The 24,528-nt window shown below is 40.6% G+C and overlaps 1 protein-coding gene across 1 annotated transcript in view; it reads left to right on the top strand.

Moving 5' to 3' along the window:
* DGKG (diacylglycerol kinase gamma) overlaps positions 1-24,528 on the top strand; it is a 123,064-nt gene that overhangs the window by 12,647 nt on the left and 85,889 nt on the right. The window contains exons 3-4 of the mRNA XM_058188793.1: positions 1,497-1,520; positions 12,938-13,277. Coding sequence (XP_058044776.1) covers positions 13,211-13,277 — 67 coding nt within the window. The 5' untranslated portion in view covers positions 1,497-1,520; positions 12,938-13,210. The remainder of the gene's footprint in view (positions 1-1,496; positions 1,521-12,937; positions 13,278-24,528) is intronic.

Below are 24,528 nucleotides of genomic sequence, written 5' to 3'. Positions count from 1 at the left end.
ATATTTCATTGCTAACATCTCACCCCCTTTCTCTTGATTATGAAAATCCCTGCCATGTTGTCATCCTGCAAAATCATGACTGGGTTGAGAAACTGAAACCAGAATTAAAACATTTCCAAAATAGCCTAATCTCAGGGGCTTTCCTTCTGTTTGCTCATCTTATGAAAAGCTGCCTTCTGTGTTACACTGTAAGTATCTATAAAGATTTCTGGCAACAAGTATAGAACTTATCAAAGGAAAATATTTTCCAGGAGTCTGAACTTCTTCTGGTCTCTGTGAAAAAAATCACCTTGTAGCTTGGCCAATAAATTGTCTGGAACACACAAGCAAATTATAGGCTACAATAGAATAGGATGGCAAACCCTTACATCTATGAATCACAGTTAAAATAAAATAGAAAAAAGTGAATTTTTGCCAAGGCTGGGTTTAATAGGAGGTGAGGAAATATCATGGGTAATGTTACAGGAAGTGTTTCAAATTAATTGTTATTTTATTAATATGTTATTAATGTTTTGCTGTAGAATTATGTAAACTAAAGTTAGCATACAAGCAAACTGTATTTCTACCACTCATTGAAACAGAAAAGTGGTTCACAATCTAGAATAGCTAAATCAAAAATAAATGAATAATATGATAAATATGTTGTGTAAATTGGGTAATCATGTTAAACCATAATGTGGATTGTTTATTCACTTTAGTATGTCATGAAATCCAGTCATTGTGATTAATTAAAGTTTATGATTTAGTATGTAGGCTGGATTAACAAATCACAAATCACAGCATTGTTTAATCCAGAATTTGTTCAACAAAACTACAATGACTAGGTTTATATAGTATCCTGGCTGGGATCATATAATATGTTGAGTCTAAAAGTCCATTTAAGTAACATGTATACATCACCATCTGACCCTCATAATCTTTTGGGTTTACTAGTGTCTTGAGTTTACCATGCAATTTCAGCCAGCAGATCCTATTATCTGGGACTATAGGAACTGAAATTAGTAATCATGATTAGCTTTAGATTATATATCCCAGTTTCGATAAACCTAAATAGTTCTCTTTCAACCATAAGATAAAGGTAAAGGTTCCCCTCGCACATATGTGCTAGTCGTTGCCGACTCTAGGGGGCGGTGCTCATCTCCATTTCAAAGCCGAAGAGCCAGCGCTGTCCGAAGACGTCTCCGTGGTCATGTGTCCGGCATGACTCAATGCCAAAGGTGCACGGAACGCTGTTACCTTCCCACCAAAGGTGGTTCCTATTTTTTTCTACTTGCATTTTTACGTGCTTTCGAAACTGCTAGGTTGGCAGAAGCTGGGACAAGTAACGGGAGCTTACCCTGTTACACGGCAGCACTAGGGATTTGAACCGCCAAGCTGCCAACCTTTCGATCGACAAGCTCAACGTCCTAGCCCCTGAGCCACCGCGTACCCTAGCCCCTGAGCCACCGCGTACCCTCCTTCAACCATACTAAGCTTTATATATGTCTTTGATTCAGGTTGATGAGCCGCATTCAACAGAGGTAAGTTGTGCATCCTTATTAATACTTAGTGATTTGTAAATTGTGCTTAGTGTTTTTCCTACCCTGATTATTCAGTAAGCCATGGTTAATTGTGTGAACACAGCCTGTATGAAGTGTAGCCATATTACTAAACAAATGTAACTGACAAATCAATATATACAATACATCAAGAATATATTGCATTTCTGCCATCTATGTATGGGGCTTAAGTGTGGGAAATATATACTAAGGCAATAGAGCTTTTTTATATTCCTTTAAGACAGGGTCTTGGGGATACAAACTTCAGTTACAGTGCTTCAGAGTACATTACAGCAAGTGCTTTAAAGCACTGTGTGAAATATAAAATGGTGCTTTCTTGATTATTCATTCCACTGTTAAGTTAGCTAATAAAGAACCTGCTGACAGAAAAGTTTCACCAGCTGATAACTTAGCCAGGGGATACCTTAATCCAAAGCCAACTTGTTTTAAGCCTAGAATATGTAAAGTAGAATTGGTCTGTGTTTCATACTTAGATCCTCCAAAACAAATCACCTATATTATATATGTTTTCCTTGCTGTTCCATGGTAGGGCATTTACTTGATGGAATAAATCATAAGTAAATGGTGTTAACTCCAGATTTTGAAAAGATGCTTTTTCCAAAAGGTAACTGGACTTTCTTGTTTGTTTGTTTTTAAATGTTTAATTTCTCATCCAAGAAACTTCTTCAGTTCCAATTGACTGGAATGGAAGGATTTATTCTCTGCAGTCATATGGTCATTAACACTCAAGAGTTGTTGAAACAATTGGGGTTGATCTATATCAGGGGTGTCAAACTAGTGGCCCATGGGCTGGATGTGTCACACACCCAACTCTGTGAAGGGAAAAAAAAGTTGCAAAACGTCATGTGATGGTAACGTGATGTTACGAGTTTGACACCCGGGATCTATATCCTCAGAGCCACCTTTATCAAAGTTCAGGGTGTGTTACCTTCTTGGGGCTGCTGAAAGGATTGCATTGTAAACAGGAGATAGGTGGTATCATATCTCTCCCCCTCAATTGAGGGAGGGTTGTTCAATTTTAATATGGATGGCCTCTCTGACTCCTCTTTCAAACTAGTGGTCTTCTCTGTCCAGAACGTGAATTTGGTCTTTTCAAAAGAGTGACCTTTGTCTTTCAGTTGCAGTTAGACCGCTGAATCCTCTCCTGATAAGTTTGTTCTACTGTGTTGTGCCATGTATTTGTTGTTATTTTGTTTCCCTGATGTACAGGTCTGCATATGTCTCACTGCAATGTATATACCACATTGCTCAGTTTGTGTCTGGGTGTTTTGTCCTTGGGTTTAAAGTGTGCCCCTATGTTGTCTTAGCTAAAAATCCTGCTGAGCTTTTCAGATATGCAATGTATGGAATGGCAGTATTGCTCTGTTTATTGTTTTCTTCTCTGTCTGTTAATGAAGAAGCTCCTGCTGGATCTGTCTGTGGATTTGATGTTAGGTAGTAAGGATAGCTACATGTCCTGAGGGCTTCCTTGATGTGTTTTAGTTCTTTGCTGATAGCCTGGTAGTGTACGGTTCTGATTATTCCCAGTTTGTGCTCCAGTGGGCAATGAAAATCAAAATGTAAATACTGATCCATGTGTGTAGGTTTTCTGTATTGAGGCTTCTGTCTTCTTTAATGTGCACTGCACAGTCTAGGAAGGACAGACTATATCCCTTAACATCTTCCTTTGTGACATTGCTTTCCATAGAGTTGATGTGTTTGGTGAAGGCTTCCATTTCCTGTGTTTTAATTTTGACCCAAGTACCATCCACATATCTATGCCAGTGAGTGGATGGAATACCTATGAAGGAGTTTAGGGCTTTAAGTATATAATGTGAACATAATTTTCAAAAGAGGGCTTCTCTTGAAAAGTGTCCAGAAGCTTCAGCTGGTCCAGACTAGAGCAGTGTAGGTAGTTTTGGGTGTACCTCCCTAGGCTTATGGCACATCTCTGCTCTGCAAGCTGCACTGGCTCCCAGTGTGCTTCCAGGCCCAATTCAAGGCACTGGTTGTCATCATTGTTATTTGTAGGATTTCCTTTCTCCATGGGCTACTACCAGCCCTATAAGACCCAACAGAAGGGACATGCTGTGGTCTCTCTATCAAGGAATGCCATCTGGCAGGACCTAGGAAGAGGCCTTTTTTGCTACAGGCCCTCTGGAACATCATGGCCTCCAGGATCCAGTTCCAGTTATTCTGTTGGCTTTCCAGCAAGCCTTAAAGATACGACTGTATTGAGTATGCAAGCTTGGGACACAGATATTTTTGTAGTGGTGTTGTTGTTTTTGTTGCCCTCCGCTGCCATTCTATGAATATTTATTATTGTTGTGAGGTTTTTTTTGCTGTTGTTATGTTGGTGGTTTGCTTTGTAATTGGTTTTTAAATTTTAAATGTTGTTAGTCACCCAGAGTCACTGAAATGGGCAGCTATATAAATTGAGTAAATAATGGAAAAATTTGGAGGAAAGATTAGAACACATAGCTTTCCTAGAAAGCTTAGTACTAGTACAAAGAAAAGGAAGCATTGTTTCCACCTTTATAGTTAGTTTTTGCAAGTATGGTGAACGCATAACAGTTATGAAAACATAAAAATGGGAAATTGGTATCAGTACCTAAACTTTAAAAGCAACTTGGCCAGGAACTAGAGCACTATCAGAGATGTCGCAGCTGGTCTGCAACACGTATTTGTTGTCCAAGGTTCCCTGTTGATGTTGTCCTGGGTTCCCGCAGGAACGAGTCTCAGCCCTCGCCAAGACAATTTAGGGGGTCCTCGCAAGGACGAAAGAAGCCGAATAAAAAACACCACACCAGAAGTTTCTCAAGATGAAAGAGCACGAAAAAGGGGTGCCCGGGGTGATGTTGTGTCCCCTTTTATTAAGCAGTTTTTACAGGGAGGGGTAACTACAGCAAGCAAGCAAGCAGCATATAGAAAGTTACCAATCAGCGAGCGTCAGAGTATACGTGTTAGCAAAATACCACCTGTTTTACAAGAATTAACTAAAACTGGATTTTATCTGTTGATCTGCTTTTATTTTTAATCCGTCAGAATAGTGTATATACCACCTTCTCTTAAGCTCTCAGAGCAAAGAGGTAGGAGTGTTACAGTCTGTTCTGCCCCCCACCTATGGGTTTTGCATGACATCTATTTCACCTCACCCACTTTGGGTGTATCTAGTCATAGTTCTTAGTCAGTATTTAATTTAGGAATTAAATATTCATCTTATAATGAAGAGAAATGACCATTTGACATGCTTGTTAAAATCTAGATCCCTCCACCAATCATTTTAAATTCCTTTCAGAGAACTCACTAGTAAAAGCTTTCTCATTCTTGTTTCTAACTTAGCTCTTCTGAGAGAAGCTGGGATTTCCCAACTGCTCATTATCTGCTGGGCTTGTCTTCTATCACCTCTACCTTACTTGCTTTATACGGACTCATTAAACCTTCTGAGTAGGATTTCTTGTGTTCAATTCAGCATCTAAAATGCCGTGGGTACTTAATTATATCTTGAAGAGCAGTAGTTATAGTGTCATTAATGTCCTTTGTTAGAGTTGCAGTTAGAAGGAAACTCTGGCCTAGGCAGCAAAATGCCAGGTTAATAATATCATTTTATATAGTACCTGTGGAGTGTCCAAAGCATCACCTCAGATTCATTATATTTAATAATACCTTTCAAGGGGGATTGTAAGAAAGGTCAGTTTTATTATCCTTTTCTAACACAGATGAGGAGTTGAGTCTAGCTGAGGTTGATCTGATTAAGATTTAATTAGCTATTAAGTGCAGACTAAAGCAAAATCTGAACCCCAGGTCTTATAGCCTCTTTTTAAAAATGTATTCATATCCCATCTTTAGTATTTTTACATATAACTCAAGGCAGTCAACATATCCAATGCATCTTCCTCCTCCTATTATCCCTACAGCAACAACTCTAGGAGATAAGATGGGCTGAGAGAGAATAACTGGCCTAAAGTCACCCAGCTGGCTTTCATGGTTAAGACAGAGCTTGAACTCAAGGGCTCCTGCTTTCTGGTTTGGTACCTTAGCCACTACTCCAAACTGGCTCTTAGTCAAGTGTTTTGGCTGCAATTGTCAGTATCAATCTGCTAGAAGTGCCCATAATTTGAAACTGAGTCATACTATCATATTCCAGGTTTTGTCTTAAACTAGATGGTTTTTAATTTTATTTTATTTGCTAAGATATGAATCCATCTGATGGCATTTTTATTAACAGCCACCTTTAACATATCTCAGATAGTTATTATTCTATGGATCCTCCTCTAGGATGAGCCAGAAATCCTAGAGACAATGCACTATTCTGCAACTAAAATGTCCACAGATGTCTGGTGTGCAGGTGATCATACCAGTACTTTATAACAAGAGCAAATATCAGAATCAATGAGACAAACAATTCATTGATTTGATATCAAACAATCTATACAGGTCCAGAGTTCAACTTTGTAGGACCATGGACAGATCACAAGGTCCTAGAAATTTGCTTCAGTGGTTTTGAGGATGCCTTCTAACAACTTTCTGCAAGGTTGTTCAGATATATTGGGGAACATTTCAAACTATTCATCCCACTGAGACTATCTCAAGCTAGTGCATTAAGTATCCAGGTCCTTGCTATTCTTTCCCATTGTCCAGCCTAATGGACGAAGTACTGAAAATCCTTATATGTACAATCTTCACGCCGGAAACTTAACACCTTTATATTGTTTTCTTTGTTTTCCACCAAGCATGTCCTCTAAACCAATGAGCAGACATTGGAAACAAGTCTGATATGATGGGGCTTTTTCCTCAAATAGGATATGCCTAACCCTAACACACTACCTGACTCTGTGGTCTCTTCTCAAAATCCCAAAAGCTTTAACCAAAAACTATCTACTATTGACCTCACCTTATTCCTAAGAGGACTATAAGGGACGTGCATAAGAGCACAAAAGTGCCTACCGTTCCTGTCCTATTATTTCCTTTCATTATATCAAATTAATATAGTTATTGCATACTTTTGCTCATATATATGCTTATATGATATGTTGTTATTTTATGTTGATGCTTGTGTATATTGTTGTGACAAAATAAAATAAAATAAATAGTTATGTAGAATCTGGTCCAGAGTGTTGAAGCCCTGGCCATCAGTCACAGCTTTGAAAGCAGGAACTAATTCTTTGTCTAATGCAGGGGTCACCAACCTTTCAGACCTCAGGGACCACTAAATTCATAACTTTAAATCCTGTGGACCACTAATATGAATTAGTGACATTACGTGGTCCTTCAGGCACTTAGCGTGGCCACCTGTTAGCAAAGAGAAGTGTCCAGGATCAACACTAGCTTTGCTGTCCATTGCAGCTAGAAATCTCAAATACGACCAAGAATGAACATTTGTCTTGCAGCCAGCCCGGGCACTAGATTGCCACCCCTCCCCTTGCAAACTCTGTCTCTCGAGGAGCCCGGCTGAAGTTTCGTGCACTGCTGACTGAAGGACTCCCAAGGATGGAGGAAGAAGCTGGAGCTACTAAACAGGCAGCCAAGATAAATGCCTGAATGACTCTATCCCATCAGCAAGTGGGATTAATTGTTTTGGTAGGCCATATCCAGCCAGAGGCCATAGTTTGAGGATCCCTGTCTTAGTGCAATATAAAAAATGAAAAAATGCAAAGATTTTTCTGTGAACCACCAAAATTTTCTCATGCAGTTGGTGAACACTGGTCTAATGAGCATGGATGAGAGGATGCAATTAACTCAGTTGTATCCACACTTTTGCTATAATTCAGGACTAGCTTATACAAAATCTGTACAAATGATTATCTCCATATGTGTACTAAACATGTAGAGAATACTGTTAGGATCATTATAATAGATTATATTCAGTATTATACATCCCACTGTGCCTGTCAAATTCCATACAATATCTTAAAAGGGAGTCTACGCATTGCTGTTCTTAGATCCTTATAGAATTGGGAATCAAATCATTCTGTATTTCCCATTGTACAGAGGTGCTGGGGACATTCTGATTAGAATGTTTTTTTAAAAAATTGTAAATGAAAATGTCTCTAAAAATGTCTTATAGATTTTTCTGAAAGAACCTCTTTCTACCAATTCAAAAATTAACATATTTTCTTAAGTCTATAATATTGAATCAAATTTGCTGAAAGAAGAGTCACACTTACCGAAAAAGTAAAGTCTCATATATTTCTTCCAAAAAATTGTCCACAATACTCCCTAAACACTTGAGACACCTGCTTATAGTATCCATTTTCAAAACCAATTTGTGCAGATGAAATTTTAGACTGTGATAAGAGTATTTGAATTAGCCAAAAGTGGTGGCTTAAAGAAATATTTGAACCTCTCTTGCAACGGCTGTTAGCTCTAGAAAAAATGGTACAGTCCTGGGATTTAGACTGGGGTCTGGAGCAGTACACTGGCACAATGGGAATCCACCGGTTCTTTACATGCTATTCTGCAACTTAAAACCACCACCAATAATTTATTGTCTGTTCTTTGTGGCAATACATTTTCTAATTTTCCTAGTATGTATTGCTGCATAACAGAATTATCCATTCTCCTATGCCTTTAGAAGTTTTATCTGAATAGGCAATAAAAACATCTTTACTGTAGTGCATAATACAAAAAATGCAAAGGTATAATCACAGGGAGCATAATTCCTTTGACTCAGAGATCCAGTTGCTGAAGAATAATGGTAGGAGGGCAGCTATTAGAAATAATAGAATAGAATAAAATTTATTGGCCAAGTGTGATTGGACACACGAGGAATTTGTTTTGGTGCATATGCTCTCAGTGTACATAAAAGAAAAAGAAAAAAAAAACCTTCATCAAAGGTACAACATTTACAACACAAATGATGGTCATAGGTTGCAATTTAACCCTTAATGATAGCAACAAAAAGTTACAGTCATACAGTCATAAGTGGAAAGAGATTGGTAATGAAAACAATGAGAAGATTAATAGTAGTGTAGATTTAGTAAACAGTTTGACAGTGTTGAGAGAATTATTTGTTTAGCAGAGTGATGGCCTTCAGGAAAAAACTGTTCTTGTGTCTAGTTGTTCTGGTGTGCAGTGCTCTATAGCATCGTTTTGAGGGTAGGAGTTGAAACAGTTTATATCCAGGATGTGAAGGATCTGTAAATATTTTCACGGCTCTCTTCTTGATTCATGCAGTATACAGGTCCTCAATGGAAGGCAGGTTGGTAGCAATTATTTTTTAATAAGAGTTCATATCTGAGTAGGACAAAGATCATTAGTTTTTAATATAGTTCTGCTAATGCTGCCTGCTAATTCAATCTTGCATCTCATCATAACAATAATGACCAGCCACCTAAAATTAATTTGTCTCTTAGAGAATAGTGGTTTATCCTGGTCTCTTAAATATCAGAGGATGTAATTGAATGGAGAAGAGAACAGATTCACTACAAGCTTTTAAACAATTTTTATTTAAGTTGGAAAAACAGTAAATGTTTTCAGTCCATGCAGCATTTATGCCCGATTACTGTCATGTGTTAGTCACTACAAATAAAAAAGCCAGACTAATGCACATTTGAAATGCTTTATTGGCATGTCTTAATAGTCAGGAATCAGGCGAGTAATTAGAGAAGCACTTAAGAAACAGAAGGTTCAAAAGTATTAGAAAGATTTGAGTCATAATCTGCTAGCAAGCAAAAAGGATAGAGAGAAAAGTGTGTAACAATGTAGAGCAGGGCTGTCAAACTCTTGGCCCTCGGGCCGGATGCGTCATGCACTGCCCACACCCAATTTAGCAAAGGGAGATAAAGTCCTGATACATCATGTGACACCTCCGTGATGAAACAAGTTTGACATCTCTGGTGTAGAGTTTGAAGACCAGAAAATTCTAGAATATCAAACTTAGGTTGTGAATGGAAAACAACAAACAAGAGTAGTAGGCATAGGAGTCTGCAGTTGGAGACCAAGAGCCTGGAGGCTGCTTTTATATAGACCCAGCTGCTGCTGTGGTTTGATCAAGGATTTTGCAGCCCTCTCCTGCCTAGGGAATATGTTAATTGCCTCTTCTCAGCCCTTTGTAGTTGCCAGTGGGTTCCGATTTAGGTGCCCTGCCAGCATGATGTCTCATTATCTGAACTGGGTTTCACCTGCTCAAGTTTATTGTCTCTTGGAGCTTCCTGATTGCCTGCTAGCTCTGCAAGCTGATAGTCTGGTTTGCTATTTAATTTCACGTTCTGCAGAGGAGACCATAACCCTTACAATTCAAATTAATGGAAATTCCTTCTCTGCATGAAGCTTCTTTTACCTTGCTTGGATCTATGCAAATTGCTTTTTCATATCAAATGAGTTAACCTGACATTAAATGGAGGGATACTCACACATGCCTTCAACTCCGTAATTTATTTTGTAATAATGTATTGCATTTGTCAAGTAAAGAGTGGATTGGATCAGTTGAAATGACTTTTAATTTCAAAATAGTAAGAAGTCCCAAAGACCCTATATCACCCCTAGGGTTTTAAATGAATGACTTCCTCTTCTATACTTTCAAATAGGATTTAATGATTGTGCTGATACTATCTTAGATCAAGAGAATCTAAGTGTTGTGTGTGCCCGATCCAATTACAATTAAATGTAATTTTCTTGACTCTAAAATAAAGCAAAATTAGCAGAACTTCTGTGAACATCATCTCTGTGTCCTCTTTAATTTTTGCTTTCCTGTATAGGTACCCAGGGTAAAAAGGGACTGGCATTAGATAGGGTCCCACCCAATTCTGCGCATAGTGGAATTTTTGTCAACATCATTATGATGGGTTTTTAGTTCTTTATTCAGGTGAAAATGAAATATAGATGAATAACTAAAGGAAGTGGCAGTCTCACAACCCTTTTTGCAGCAGCTCAAGGGACATTAAAAATTTCTGCTTCTTGGTTGACTGGGTCATTGGAGATTGCTGCTGACTGAGGGTGTGATTTAATTACCTGCAGGAACAGCTGTCTCAGCTGTCTCTATGAGTCAAATGGTAAGCATTAGCATTATTAAATACAAAGCAGGCAGGGAGAAGGTAATTCTGTTTGGTGTAATTGTCCACTTTAGCTAGAATAGTCCAAGAACAAAAAACAAATAAAAGCAAAGCACACTACTAAACCATCTTACATAGAGTTCACATTATCCTCTTTTAATTTACTGCACTATCTATATTTAAGAAGTTCTCAAAAATCTTCTGAGTAACTTTTTTCTCTGGAGAAATCATGTCCTTGCCTCCAAATATCACACTAGCCATATTTTTATATTGATTGACCTGCTCATGCAACAGGCTTAACTGAGTCAAGCTATATTCAGCAAAGGCAGAGTGTTTAATTAATAATATGCCTTTACTTTTACTGTATAGAGAGAGGGAGAAAGACAGACTAGACTTTTCTTAGTTCAGTATCCTCCAGAGATTGGATTATAATTCCCATAATTCAAGTAAGTAGAGCAAAGGTCAGTCTTCTGGGACACTATGAAACTCATTTAATAGTGTATCTGGACAGTTTCAATTTGGAGAAGACCATATAAATGAGGAATAATTTTCTGTATTTAATAAAAAATAAAGCAACTATTCCTTGTTGCTCAGGAGTAGTTTTGCTGTGGGAGTAATTTGCTCCAGTTCTGAACAGAAGTAATATTTGGTTTCTAAACAGGAGGAAAGAAAAAAATGCTGGAAAAATATTTTTGGAATAACAAAATTGTGGTTTTCCCCCTTTTTCTATGTATAACTTCCAACACCCCTAAAGTGACCATTGGATGATGTTGATATAGGAGACATCATATAAAGAAAATTATCAATAACTTTTGCTAATGCAAAGCTAAGCTAATGCTTAGTCATAACAAACATTCATTTGGAAATACTACTGTATGCTACATACTACAATCATATTTTAGGAAAACACTCTGATTTACTGAAGTTATGTAAAAATTAGACTGAGACAGAAAATTCTAGGAAGATACAAAAAAGGTTTAAGTCAAGAGAGAATTGTGATTTAAATATTTAACAACATATTCATGTACATAGCAGTCATTTCTACAAGATGCTACATAACTTGTAATAATATTACTCGGATTCATGAACATTCATGTTTTGCAGAAATGGGATGCCTCCCTGTACAGAACTGTGTTTATTTCTGAATTGTAAATGCATTTTGTAAACTGTAATCTCCTTTTTTGATTCAGTGGCTGCATTGAAGTCTTTGAATAGTTCAACTGAGTTCATGGTTCAGAAAGTCTCTCCCATTTCTTTAAGATACTTTTATATTATCCATAATATCTAATCTGACTGAACTTTTTTATTTATCATAGAGCAGTCCCATCTTTTTGTTATAGTGCTTAGGGTTGCCTATCTATTTTTTTCCAATCTTCTCTCTTTTTCTTCACAACCTAGGAGGTAAAATATGATAACCACCTAAAGGCAGACCAGATAACATCATCAATAAGCAAGAATTTGTACCTGATTATCTAGTTCTAGCCATGTATCATGTCAGAATTAGCCTCCTTCATTGTAGATGCTTTTACAATGTCTGATTAAAATATTGAGTATGTTCTATCCTTATGCACAATCACTCATGCTCTGGTCACGTCTCGGTTAGATTACTGCAATGCTCTCTACATGGGGCTGCCCTTGAGGTGCACCCGGAGGCTACAGTTAGTCCAGAATGCGGCTGCGCGAGAGGTAACGGGAGCCGCTCGCGGCTCCCATGTAACATCACTGCTGCGTAGTCTGCACTGGCTTCCTGTGGTTTTTCGGGTGCGCTTCAAGATTCTGGTTACCACCTTTAAAGTGCTCCGTGGCTTAGGACCCGGGTACTTACGAGACTGCCTGCTGTTACCCTATGCCTCCCACCGACCCGTACGCTCTCACAGAGAAGGTCTCCTCAGGGTGCCGTCTGCCAAACAGTGTCGGCTGGCGGCCCCCAGGAATAGGGCCTTCTCTGTTGGAGCATCGACGCTCTGGAATGAACTTCCCCCTGGCCTATGTCAAGTGCCTGATCTTCGGACCTTCCGTCGTGAGCTAAAAACATATTTATTTATTCAAGCGGGACTGGCATAATGGTTTTAATAGTTTTAATTTTAAACTGGGGTTTTTATTGGATTTTTAAAAATCTTTTATAATTTTAAATTTAAATTTTTAATTATCAGTCTTTTGTAATTTGCTAGGTTTTAATTTGTTGGTTTTAATTGCATATGTATTGTGTTTTATCTTTGGCTGTACACCGCCCTGAGTTCTTCGGGAGAAGGGCGGTATAAAAATTTAATAAATAAATAAATAAATAAATAAATAAATAAATAAATAAATAAATAAATAAATAAATAAATAATTTTCTTGCAAAGCTTCAGAAGCATCTTGAAAAAGTGCATATAATTGTATAACTCACTTTTCTTTTAATTCTAGGTTTGGATACACTGGAATATTTCATGAAGTACTTTTCTAATGGCAGTCCTAAGTGAAGTAGCTTAAAGGAACTGGGCACATGAGTATTCCTGATGAATGTGATTTGAGTTCTGTAATAGACATCTATTCTTAACAATAGTAGTACAGAAAGTGTAACCACCTGCAAATCTAAACTGGAGCGATGACCCAGAAGAATTCCTAGATGTACATGTGCATCTTTTCCATGGACTTTGATTAGAGGTGACACAGCCTCCTCACAACTCAACGTAAAAGATGAGTGATGGGGTATGGATCATGCTTAGTCCAGCAGAGTTTGCTCAGCTGCAGCAATATTCTGAATGTAAGTACTTACCTCAGCCAAATGCCCTTCATTCTCTTGATGATTATTTATGTTAACAATAACATTTCAACCGATTGACCTCCATCACATAATAGATGAGGTATAATCTTGTTCAGTTTTGCTTTTACAAGGTGCTACAGTTCATACCATGGCAACTGAGAACTCTTAACACTGTACACACAGTATACACACAATGGAACACACAGTACATTTAAGTAGCACATACAAATTTTTTAGGGAGTTTAACAAGAGGAAAAGACAAGAGAGGAAAGTGAATAGAAAAGCTGTGTTTTCTGTGAGAACGAGTTCTGAATAAGCTATTACGTGCAAGAGAGTGTCCTTCAAGCAGAAGAATGGTCATTAGTCTACTGTATTGTTGCAGGATATAAAACAGCCAAATACCCAGAAGTAAACTGTTTGGAGTGGGATGGCAGCAAGAGAATTTCCTGGGAAATTTCTAACGAATTTTTCCCTCCAAGCCTGAACCAAGTTGTTCAGATAAAGACTTGTGCATCATAGAAGGTACAGGTATTGTAACAGGACTTGTTAACTATTCAGTAGAGAAGAAATCAGACCATTGGTTTATAAAGTTATTGGCCTTCATTGTCTACAAATTAATCCTCAGACTGGGAAATAAACAAGGTGAGCTTCAACTCTTAGTATTCTCACGCAGGAGATTTGGATGTTCCCAACCCTGCTGGCTTTTTATGAGGCTCTAAAGACCTAGTTCTGTGCTCAGGCTTGGGCCCCAAATAATGTGAAAGCACCCATCTCCTTGCAATGTTTGTGCTGTTGACTATGCTGGTTTTCTTGTTTGCAATGGGTTTTAATTTTTGTATTTAATTTTTGTATCCATTAATTGCTTTTATTCTGTTGGTTTACTACCCAGAGTCACTTGCTGAGACGGGTGGCTTTACAAATTAGTTAAATAAATATATCAGAATAAACCAGAAATTAATTAATAGGAATAACAGACACATAGTAGGATGGTTCTCATGACTGGGATATAATAATCTAATCATATAATTTGTTCAAAACAGGCAGAAGCAAAAGAAAGGGAGGAGGGGTTTCCTATTCAGAAATCCAAGGGAATGAATTTGTTTGTAGAAACCATATGTGAAGGAATGAATAAAAATAATACTGAGTTTGATGTCTACTAAAGTTCACATAGACACAGGGAAGGTGTGGGTGGTTTTCCAAAACATAATTGCAGAATTTTCAAATGAATATGAAACAGTAGTGATGGAAACTTTAACTCAGCATCCTTTGGGAGATGAATTCTGCCAAGCACCATCCTACCAGGGAATTTCTGATTTGTCTTGCTGAAGTCAGAGAAAAACACAAGAGGAGCAGTTAGCCTTGTTTAATTGTAATAAAGAAGATGCCAGGGGTTAAAGAACATCTTGGTAACAAAGACCAAGGCATCATTGCATACTGCACAGAAGACAAGGGTAAATCTCTCCAAAGAAAACCACATAGATAAAAAATATTAAATGGTTGACAATGTGGTGCTGGGTGATCTGGTTAAATAGTGTTCAACAATGTAGCTGAGGATGTTTTGAAGTACTAATGTAGCTTATGAAATGGCTAGACTAATGCCTTCAAGACTTTAAGTTGCTAATGTTGTCATTTTTAGAAAAAAAATTAAAAATGCAAAGCTTCAAAGACATTGCTACATGGAATGTATGAAGCCTGAAAATGGAAAAACCAACACAGGAAAAATGAAACAAATTGATGATAAATTGATATCTTAGGCAATAGCAAATTGAGATAAACTGGAATTGGACATGAATAACAAAGAATAAATGGTATTGCTTTCATAATTAGGAAGGGCATAGTAAAACAGTATTTGGCTACAATGCAACTCTTGACTGAATAATATGAATTAGTCTTGTAGGGTATGTATATTAGTGATGATGGCAAAATGCTAGCAAGTGAGGCAAAACTACTCAGATCCTGTTAGCTTTGTCTCCTCTAATAACAAAGTATGTATTTCATCAAGGAATTGTGAAAAACAGGGTGAAGAAACAGGGTTGAAGCTTGAGTTTGTTGGGAACAATCTCTGTTCTAAATGAGTCTAATTTTGAGGTCCAGATTGCATACCAGAATATGAAGGAGCTTACTGATGGTCAGGCCAGTTCATTAAATATTATTTTTGAGAAATCCCAGATAGTAAACACAACTTTTTTTATTAATGACTTGGATCAGGAGATGGAGGGTATGGTTACCAGATTAGCAGATGAAGCAAAACTGATGATACAGCTAATCACTTAAAAGAGATGAAATAAAATTAAACATAATATTGATAGGTTAGAAAAATGTCCTGAAAATAATAGAACAAAATTTAGCAGTGAGAATGCAAAGCTATTTACTTAGGAAACCAAACTCAGATTCACAAACATAAATAGAGGATACTTGGCTTGACAGAAGTACATTAAAAAGTGTCACGGAATAACAATTGATCACAAATTGAGTAAGCAAAATAATCTGGCTGTTAAAAAGGAAATGCAATCTGTAAATTTTAGGTATGGGAGAATAAAGCATCTAGGGAATTACGGGAAGTAATTGTTCCATTTTGTTCTGCTTAGGTAAAATATTATTTTGAGGATGTATTCATTTCTGCGCATCATGCTAAGAAGAGAAATTCTAGGGAAATCTACAGAAATTAAAAATGATCCAGAAAAGGGCAACATGGGTGAACAGGAAACTTAGACACCAAATCTTACACAGTGACAGACTGAAGGAACAGAGAATCTTTAGCCTGGAGAAGAAAAGATTGAGAGGAAGCAGTCTTTATATACCTGAAAGGCTGTCAACAGAACAACATAGAGACCTAGCCTGTCATCATGTGCAGGACTCAGAATAATTAAATTATTGTTTCAAAAATCTGAACAATAAAAGCAAGTTTTCAATTTGTCAGCTGAACTTATTATTCAGAAATGTGACATAAACCAAGGTACAGAACCACCCATTATAATACTATGATGGCAGGGGTAAAATTTGTTACTACCGGTTCTGTGGGCGTGGCTTGGTGGGAGGTTATGTGACTGGGTGGGCATGGCCAACTTTTTTTTTAACTTTTAAAAACATTTTTTCTACAACCTCTTCGGGCGAAGAGGTTGTAAAAAAATGCTTTTAAAAGCCTCTGATGATCAGGCAACTCAGCTGGGATCGCCAGAGGAGCCTTTTAAAAACATTTTTTTACAGTCTCTTCGGCCGAAGAGGTTGTAGAAAAAATGCTTTGAAAGGGTTCTGACGATCCCAGTTGAGTTGCCTGATTGCCAGAACCCTTTAAAAGCTCTTTTTTTACAGCCTCTTCAGCCGAAGAGGTTGTAGAAAAAATGCTTTGAAAAGGTTCTGACAATCCCAGCTAAGCCACGTGATCATCAGAGGCTTTTTTTTTTTACTTTTAAAAGCATTTTTTCGGCCGAAGAAAAAATGCTTTTAAAAGTAAAAAAAAATACCTCTGATGATCACGTGGGTCAGCTGGACATGCACAGGAAGGAGGGCAGGGATTTTTGCTACCGGTTCTCCGAACCACGCGCTGCCATCGCTACCAGATCGGGCGATCCAGTTCGAACTGGGAGCATTTCACCCCTGTATGATGGGCTCGTATTCACAGGATATATCTAAGCCAACTATCATGATGGCTTTAATGTGGGTTCTACACTGAGCAAGTGGTTGAATTCAGTGGTTTAGATACCCCTGCAAAACTACAGCATATAACTCTAAACAAGTCTATAAATCTGGGGACATAAACTTCAATTCTCACTGCATGGGCCAAGAGTCTCTAGGAAGTAGCCATATCTTCTCTAGTAGAGCAGGGACTTCACAAAGGAGAGGAGAGGAAAGGGGAGAGGGGGAGGCAGAAGAGAGGAGAAAGAGGAGAGAGGAAGGGAGACCTTGATTACCTAGGCTTATTCAGAATCAAGGCAGACTGGAGAAGCTGATGTAACTTATCACTCATTACTTCCTTATTCAATTATAGATGGTGATGTCACTGGCTGTGTAAGAAAGTCTTATTAAACTCTGGATCTTTCCTTAGTAAAAGCATGAATTTGGGCTGCTGTTGTTGATCTAAGGCAGGGGTGTCAGACTCGTGTGGTCACAGCAGCTTCACGTGACGTATTGGGACTTTTTTTTCCCCTTCACTAAACTGGGCAGTCCGTGATGCATCCAGCCCTGGACTTTGAGTTTAACAGCCCTGATCTAAGGGAAGAAAAGCAATGCACTTGGCTAGTGTCTAAGGACAAAGTGTCAGCAATGTAAGTGGAAGAAGAAATATCATTCAGAGAACACATTAAGAAAAGATTATCATAAAGATTGGCAGTGGAGAAGAAGAGTTGTTAAAAATATTTATATGTCTTAAGTTTCACTCAACACCACTCTTCTGTATATCCATACAAGTAGCAGTTTTATATACATGCATACTTACTTAAATACATACATACATACATACACACGCACATACACACACACACATAGACACATATACATTCAAAGCAGTGGTGGGATTCAAATAATTTAACAACTGGTTCTCTGCCCTAATGATTTCTTCCAACAAGCAGTTCACCAAACTGTTCAGAAAGTTCACAACCGGTTTTCCCGAAGTGGTGCGAACTGGCTGAATCCCACCACTGATTCAAAGACATATTTTACATGGAACTACATAAGATAACCTTCCCCAACTGTGCTCTACAAATTTATTGGACTTCAACTACATGACCTCCAGCCAATATAGCTAAAACTGAATCCTACATCCCCATTTGGAAGATCGGTGTGAAGTTTAAGTGCTGAGAATGTACAGAAAAGAATGTTCCCACTGACTTAGCACCATGAATTTAATCTTTCAGAGACTCTAGCCTAAACATCACAAAATTCATTACCCCTGAAGAGATGGGATCTTGAGCAATCCCTATAATTTATATATAGAAGTCTCTGTAGACATCTCAAAGCAGTCTCTTTCCTTTAATCATTTCCCTGTGGTTTTTCAATCTATTTTATCCTTTGGGACCAATTTCTTAATCCAGAGCAGTTGAACTGTGAGACTGCTGGGACATTTCAACTCCTGGAGTTCTGAAAGCTCACTAAGGAGGGTTAAGAAGCAGAGAACAATGGCTTCCATTCAGACATTTTATGGAAGAATTCTCCTTAAATATTGCTGATGGTAGAGTTAAAAAGAGATAGTATCATACTGTGCTATGTTAATTCTGTGACATAAACCAAGGTACAAACCCACACATTATAATACTATGAGTAAACCATGCCACTTTAAGACTCTGCTTGCTGTACAACTTAAAGGTGGCGTGGTTTACTCATAATGTTATAATGGGTTGGTTCATATATCATGCTAAGCCTAAAGTAAACAAACCTTGTCCTTGTGAATTAGCCCATGTAAGAAGTCCAATTTATTGTCACACTACAGAAACAGGCTATAATCCTTGCAGATAGAAAGTTGGCATGACATTAAGTATTAAAAAATCAAAAGGAGTAGAATATAATCATTAATATAGCCCAACCACATGGAAGAGATGTGATACTTAAAACACTTTGTCTTTTTTGCCACCAAAAAACAAAGTCGCCTCCATTCTGCCTCTTTTACATCTGGTCTGAGATTTATTTTTCAATAGCAATAGCTATGTAAGGAAATAGATTCCAGAATAACATGCCATGCAATTTTTCAACAACTGTGCCATTTTCAAATCATATTTTTAATTTTTTATTGTTTTATTTGCTATAAAACATAAAAGCACATTAAATGGGAAAAGATATGTTGCTATATATCTTCTTCCTTTTTCTCTTTTTTATAAAGTACTATAAAGCCACTGATTAAATGTTGATAAGACAGAAATATATTAGTCCTTTCATTTCATCAGTGAAAACCAGTTGTGAAATCCAAATTTTTTTACTACTAGTTCTGTGGGCATGGCTTGGTGGGCATGGTGTGGCTTGGTGGACGTGGCAGGGGAAGGATACTGCAAAATCTCCATTCCCACCCCACTCCAGGGGAAGGATACTGCAAAATCTCCATTCCCTCCCCACTCCAGGGGAAGGATACTGCAAAATCTCCATTCCCTCCCCACTCCAGGGGAAGGATACTGCAAAATCTCCAATCCCTCCCCATTCCTGGAGGAAGGATACTGCAAAATCTCCATTCCCACCCCACTCCAGGGGAAGGATACTGCAAAATCTCCATTCCCTCCCCACTCCAGGGGAAGGATACTGCAAAATCTCCATTCCCTCCCCACTCCAGGGGAAGGATACTGCAAAATCTCCATTCCCTCCCCACTCCTGGAGGAAGGATACTACAAAATCTCCATTCCCACCCCACTCCAGGGGAAGGATACTGCAAAATCTCCATTCCCCCCCCACTCCTGGAGGAAGGATACTGCAAAATCTCCATTCCCACCCCACTCTGGGGCCAGCCAGAGGTGGTATTTGCCGGTTCTCCGAACTACTCAAAATTTCCGCTACCGGTTCTCCAGAATCTGTCGGAAAACCTGCTGGATTTCACCTCTGGTGAAGACCCAGGTCAAGGTTGAAAGTGAACATATTTCTTTAGTGTTCTCTTTTTCCCCAGAAGTATATTTGTAACACCTATTTTATTTATTTATTTATTTTATTCGATTTTTATACCGCCCTTCTCCCGAAGGACTCAGGGCGGTGTACAGCCAAGTAAAAATTCACTATATACACATTAAAAGAAATTAAAACAGAACATACTATAAGATGGCCGAAAATTTAAAACAATTAAAAAAACCTTAAAATATAAATAACCCCAATAATAAATTTTAAATTTCAAGCCAGTCCCGCTTGAATAAATAGGTGTGTTTTCAGCTCACGGCGAAAAGTCCGAAGATCAGACACTTGGCGTAAACCAGGGGGAAGTTCGTTCCAGAGCATAGGAGCTCTGACAGAGAAGGCCCTGCCCCTGGGGGCCGCCAGCCGACATTGTTTGGCGGACGGCACCCTGAGAAGGCCCTCTCTGTGTGAGCGTACGGGTCGGTGGGAGGCAAAAGGTAACAGCAGGCGGTCCCGTAAGTACCCGGGTCCTAAGCCATGGAGCGCTTTAAAGGTGGTAACCAAAATCTTAAAGCGCACCCGAAAGACCACAGGGAGCCAGTGCAAACTGCGCAGGAGTGGTGTTACATGGGAGCAATGAGTTGCTCCCACTATTACCCGCACAGCTGCATTCTGGACTAGCTGCAGCCTCCGGGTGCACTTCAAGGGCAGCCCCATGTAGAGAGCATTGCAATAATCCAAGCGGGAAGTGACAAGGGCATGAGTGACCGTGCATAAGGCATCCCGGTCAAGGAAGGGGCGCAACTGGCGCACCAAGCGTACTTGGTGGAAGGCCCTCTTGGAGACAGCCGCCAAATGATCATCAAATGACAGCCACCCATCCAAGAGGACACCCAAGTTGCGCACCCTCTCCGTTGGGGCCAATAACTCGCCCCCCACAGCCAGCTGCGGCTGCAGCTGACTGTACCGGGGTGCCGGCATTGACAGCCACTCCGTCTTGGAGAGATTGAGCTTGAGTCTGTTTCTCCCCATCCAGACCCGTAAGGTTTCCAGACACCGGGACAGCACTTCGACAGCTTCGTTGGGGTGGTCCGGGGTGGAAAAGTACAGCTGCGTATCATCAGCGTACAGATAATAACTCACCCCGAAACCACTGATGACCTCACCCAGCGGCTTCATGTAGATGTTGAACAGGAGGGGCGAGAGAATCGACCCCTGAGGTACCCCACAAGTAAGGCGCCTCGCGGTCGACCTCTGCCCCCCTGTCAACACCATCTGCGACCGGTTGGAGAGATAGGAGGAGAACCACCGATAAACAGTGCCTCCCACTCCCAAACTCTCCAACTGGTGCAGCAAGATACCATGGTCGATGGTATCAAAAGCCGCTGAGAGATCTAATAGGACCAGGGCAGAGGAACAACCCCTATCCCTGGCCCTCCAGAGGTCATCCACCAACGCGACCAAAGCTGTCTCCGTACTGTGACCGGACCGGAAGCCGGACTGGAACGGGTCTAGATAGACGGCTTCATCCAGGTACTGGGGAAGCTGCCATGCAACCACACTCTCTACAACCTTCGCCACAAAGCGAAGGTTGGAGACTGGACGATAATTTCCCAAAATAACTGGGTCGAGGGAAGGCTTCTTGAGGAGGGGTCTCACCACCGCCTCTTTCAAGGCAGTGGGGAAAACCCCTTCCAACAATGAAGCATTTATAATTCCCCGGAGCCAGCCTCGTGTCACTTCCTGAGTAGCCAGCACCAGCCAGGAAGGACACAGATCCAGTAAACATGTAGTTGCATGTAAGCTCCCCAGTATATTAGACCTAAAGTCTAATATATCCAAGATTATTCATAAATGGTCAAATTCTATATTAATAAAAATATAAATATTGAGCTAAAATGAGCCATCAAAAGCTCATAGATCCAAATCATATATATTAAGATCCTTCAGATCTGTTTACATCTTTAGTACAAAGAATGGAAAGCCATAGGAACCAACCTATACGTTGGTTCCGTCCCAGGCGCCTGATGGACCCTGAGAGGTTCCTGACGGAGCTTGGGCCATTCCCTGAGGATCTGGCCCACGGCACGACTGAGGAACTAGTTGTGGCCTGGGAACAGGCCACGGCTGGGGCCTTGGACCGTGTCGCGCCTTTGCGGCCTCTGACCCAGCGCAGATCTCGTCCGGCCCCTTGGTTCTCCGAGGTGCTGAGGGAGATGAAACACCGGAGAAGACGCCTAGAGAGCACCTGGAGGTCCAGTCGCTCCGAAGCTGATCGGACACTAGTTAGGTCCTATTCTAGGACCTACCTAGTGGCAATGAGGGAGGTGAGGCGTTCTTACGCCTCTACCCTCATTGCGTCGGCAGATAACCGCCCGGCTGCCCTGTTTCGGGTGACCCGCTCCCTCCTTCATCAGGAGATGCGGGATGACCCTTTGCAGGGACAAGCCGAGGAGTTTAGTGGTTATCTATACGATAAAATCGCTCAGCTCCAGGACGGTCTGGACCGAAATTGGGATGATCCAAGCGAGGGAGAGGAGACACGTCTTGTTGAGCCGGTTTGGGATGAGTTTGACCCTGTGGCTCCCGAGGAGATGGACAGGTTGTTGGGGAGGCTTCACGCCACGACATGTTTACTGGACCCGTGACCTTCCTGGCTGGTACTGGCCACTCAGGAGGTGACACGAGGCTGGCTCCAGAGGATTATCAATGCTTCTCTGTTGGAAGGGGTTTTCCCTGCCGCCTTGAAAGAGGCGGTGGTGAGACCCCTCCTCAAGAAGCCCTCCCTGGACCCAGCTATTTTGGGTAATTATCGTCCAGTCTCCAACCTTCGCTTTGTGGCGAAGGTTGTAGAGAGTGTGGTGGCATGGCAGCTTCCCCAGTACCGGGATGAAGCCGTCTATCTAGACCTGTTCCAGTCCGGCTTCCGGTCCGGATATAGCACGGAGACAGCTTTGGTCGCGTTGGTGGATGACCTCTGGAGGGCCAGGGATAGGGGTTGTTCCTCTGCCCTGGTCCTGTTAGATCTCTCAGCGGCTTTTGATACCATCGACCATGGTATCCTGCTGCACCGATTGGAGAGTTTGGGAGTGGGAGGCACCGTTTATCGGTGGTTCTCCTCCTATCTCTCAGACCGGTCGCAGACGGTGTTGACAGGGGGGCAGAGGTCGACCGCGAGGTGCCTCACTTGTGGGGTGCCGCAGGGGTCGATTCTCTCGCCCCTTCTGTTCAACATCTATATGAAGCCGTTGGGTGAGATCATCAGTGGCTTTGGGGTGACATACCAGCTGTACGCTGATGACACCCAGCTGTACTTTTCCACCCTGGGCCACCCCAATGAAGTTGTTGAAGTGCTGTCCCGGTGTTTGGAAGCTGTACGGGTCTGGATGGGGAGAAGCAGGCTCAAGCTTAATCCCTCCAAGACGGAGTGGCTGTGGATGCCGGCACCCCGATTCAGTCAGCTGCAGCCACAGCTGACTGTTGGAGGCGAGTTATTGGCCCCAAAGGATAGGGTGCGCAACTTAGGTGTCCTCCTGGATGAACGGCTGTCGTTTGAAGATCATTTGACGGCCGTCTCCAGGAGGGCCTTCCACCAGGTTCACCTGGTTCGGCAGTTGCGCCCCTTCCTTGATCGGGATGCCTTGTGCACAGTCACTCATGCGCTCGTTACCTCTCGCTTGGATTATTGTAATGCTCTCTACATGGGGCTCCCCTTGAGGTGCACTCGGAGGCTTCAGTTAGTCCAGAATGCAGCTGCGCGGGTGATAGAGGGAGCTACACGTAGCTCCCACGTAACACCGCTCCTGCGCAGACTGCACTGGCTACCTGTGGCCTTTCGAGTGCACTTTAAGGTTTTGGTTATGACCTTTAAAGCGCTCCATGGCTTAGGGCCTGGGTACTTACGGGACCGCCTGCTGTTACCGCATGCCTCCCACCGACCCGTACGCTCTCACAGAGAGGGACTTCTCAGGGTGCCGTCCGCCAAGCAATGTCGGCTGGCGGCCCCCAGGGGAAGGTCCTTCTCTGTGGGGGCTCCCACACTCTGGAACGAGCTTCCCCCGGGTTTTCGCCAAATACCTGACCTTCGGACCTTCCGTCGCGAACTGAAGACACATCTTTTCATTCGCACGGGGCTGGCTTAAATTTTATTGATTTTAAATTTTCTATTAATAATTTTAAATGGGGTTTTAGTTTATTATATATTTTAAATTTTTAGGCTAATTATAAAATAAGTTTTTTAATTTGCATTTTAAATTGTATATTGTATTGTCTGTTTTTACTTTGCCTGTACACCGCCCTGAGTCCTTCGGGAGAAGGGCGGTATAAAAATCAAATATAATAATAATAATAATAATAATAATAATAATAATAATAATAATAATAATAATAATAATAAAAAAAAAAAATAAAGAAAAAAGATAAATAACAATAGCACTTAGACTTATATACTGCTTCACAGTGCTTTATAGCCCTCTCTAAGCGGTTTATAGGGTTAGCATATTGCCCCCAACAATCTGGGTCCTCATTTTACCCACCTCAGAAGGATGGAAGACCGAGTCAACCTTGAGCCTGGTGAGATTCAATCTGCCAAACTGCTGGCAGCAGAAATAGCTTGCAGTACTGCACTCTAACCACTTTGCCACGCAGCTCTTAATGAATTTTAAAATAGACCAATCCAGTCATTTAGAGAAGGCTATTGAAAGTATTCCCTCCATTGCAAAGTACATGT

This window comes from Ahaetulla prasina, chromosome 6 (genome assembly GCF_028640845.1).
Source record: "Ahaetulla prasina isolate Xishuangbanna chromosome 6, ASM2864084v1, whole genome shotgun sequence".
In the NCBI taxonomy this organism is placed as follows: Eukaryota; Metazoa; Chordata; class Lepidosauria; order Squamata; family Colubridae; genus Ahaetulla; species Ahaetulla prasina.
Note: the sequence above shows the minus strand (reverse complement) of the source record. Positions and strands in the feature narration are given on the sequence as shown.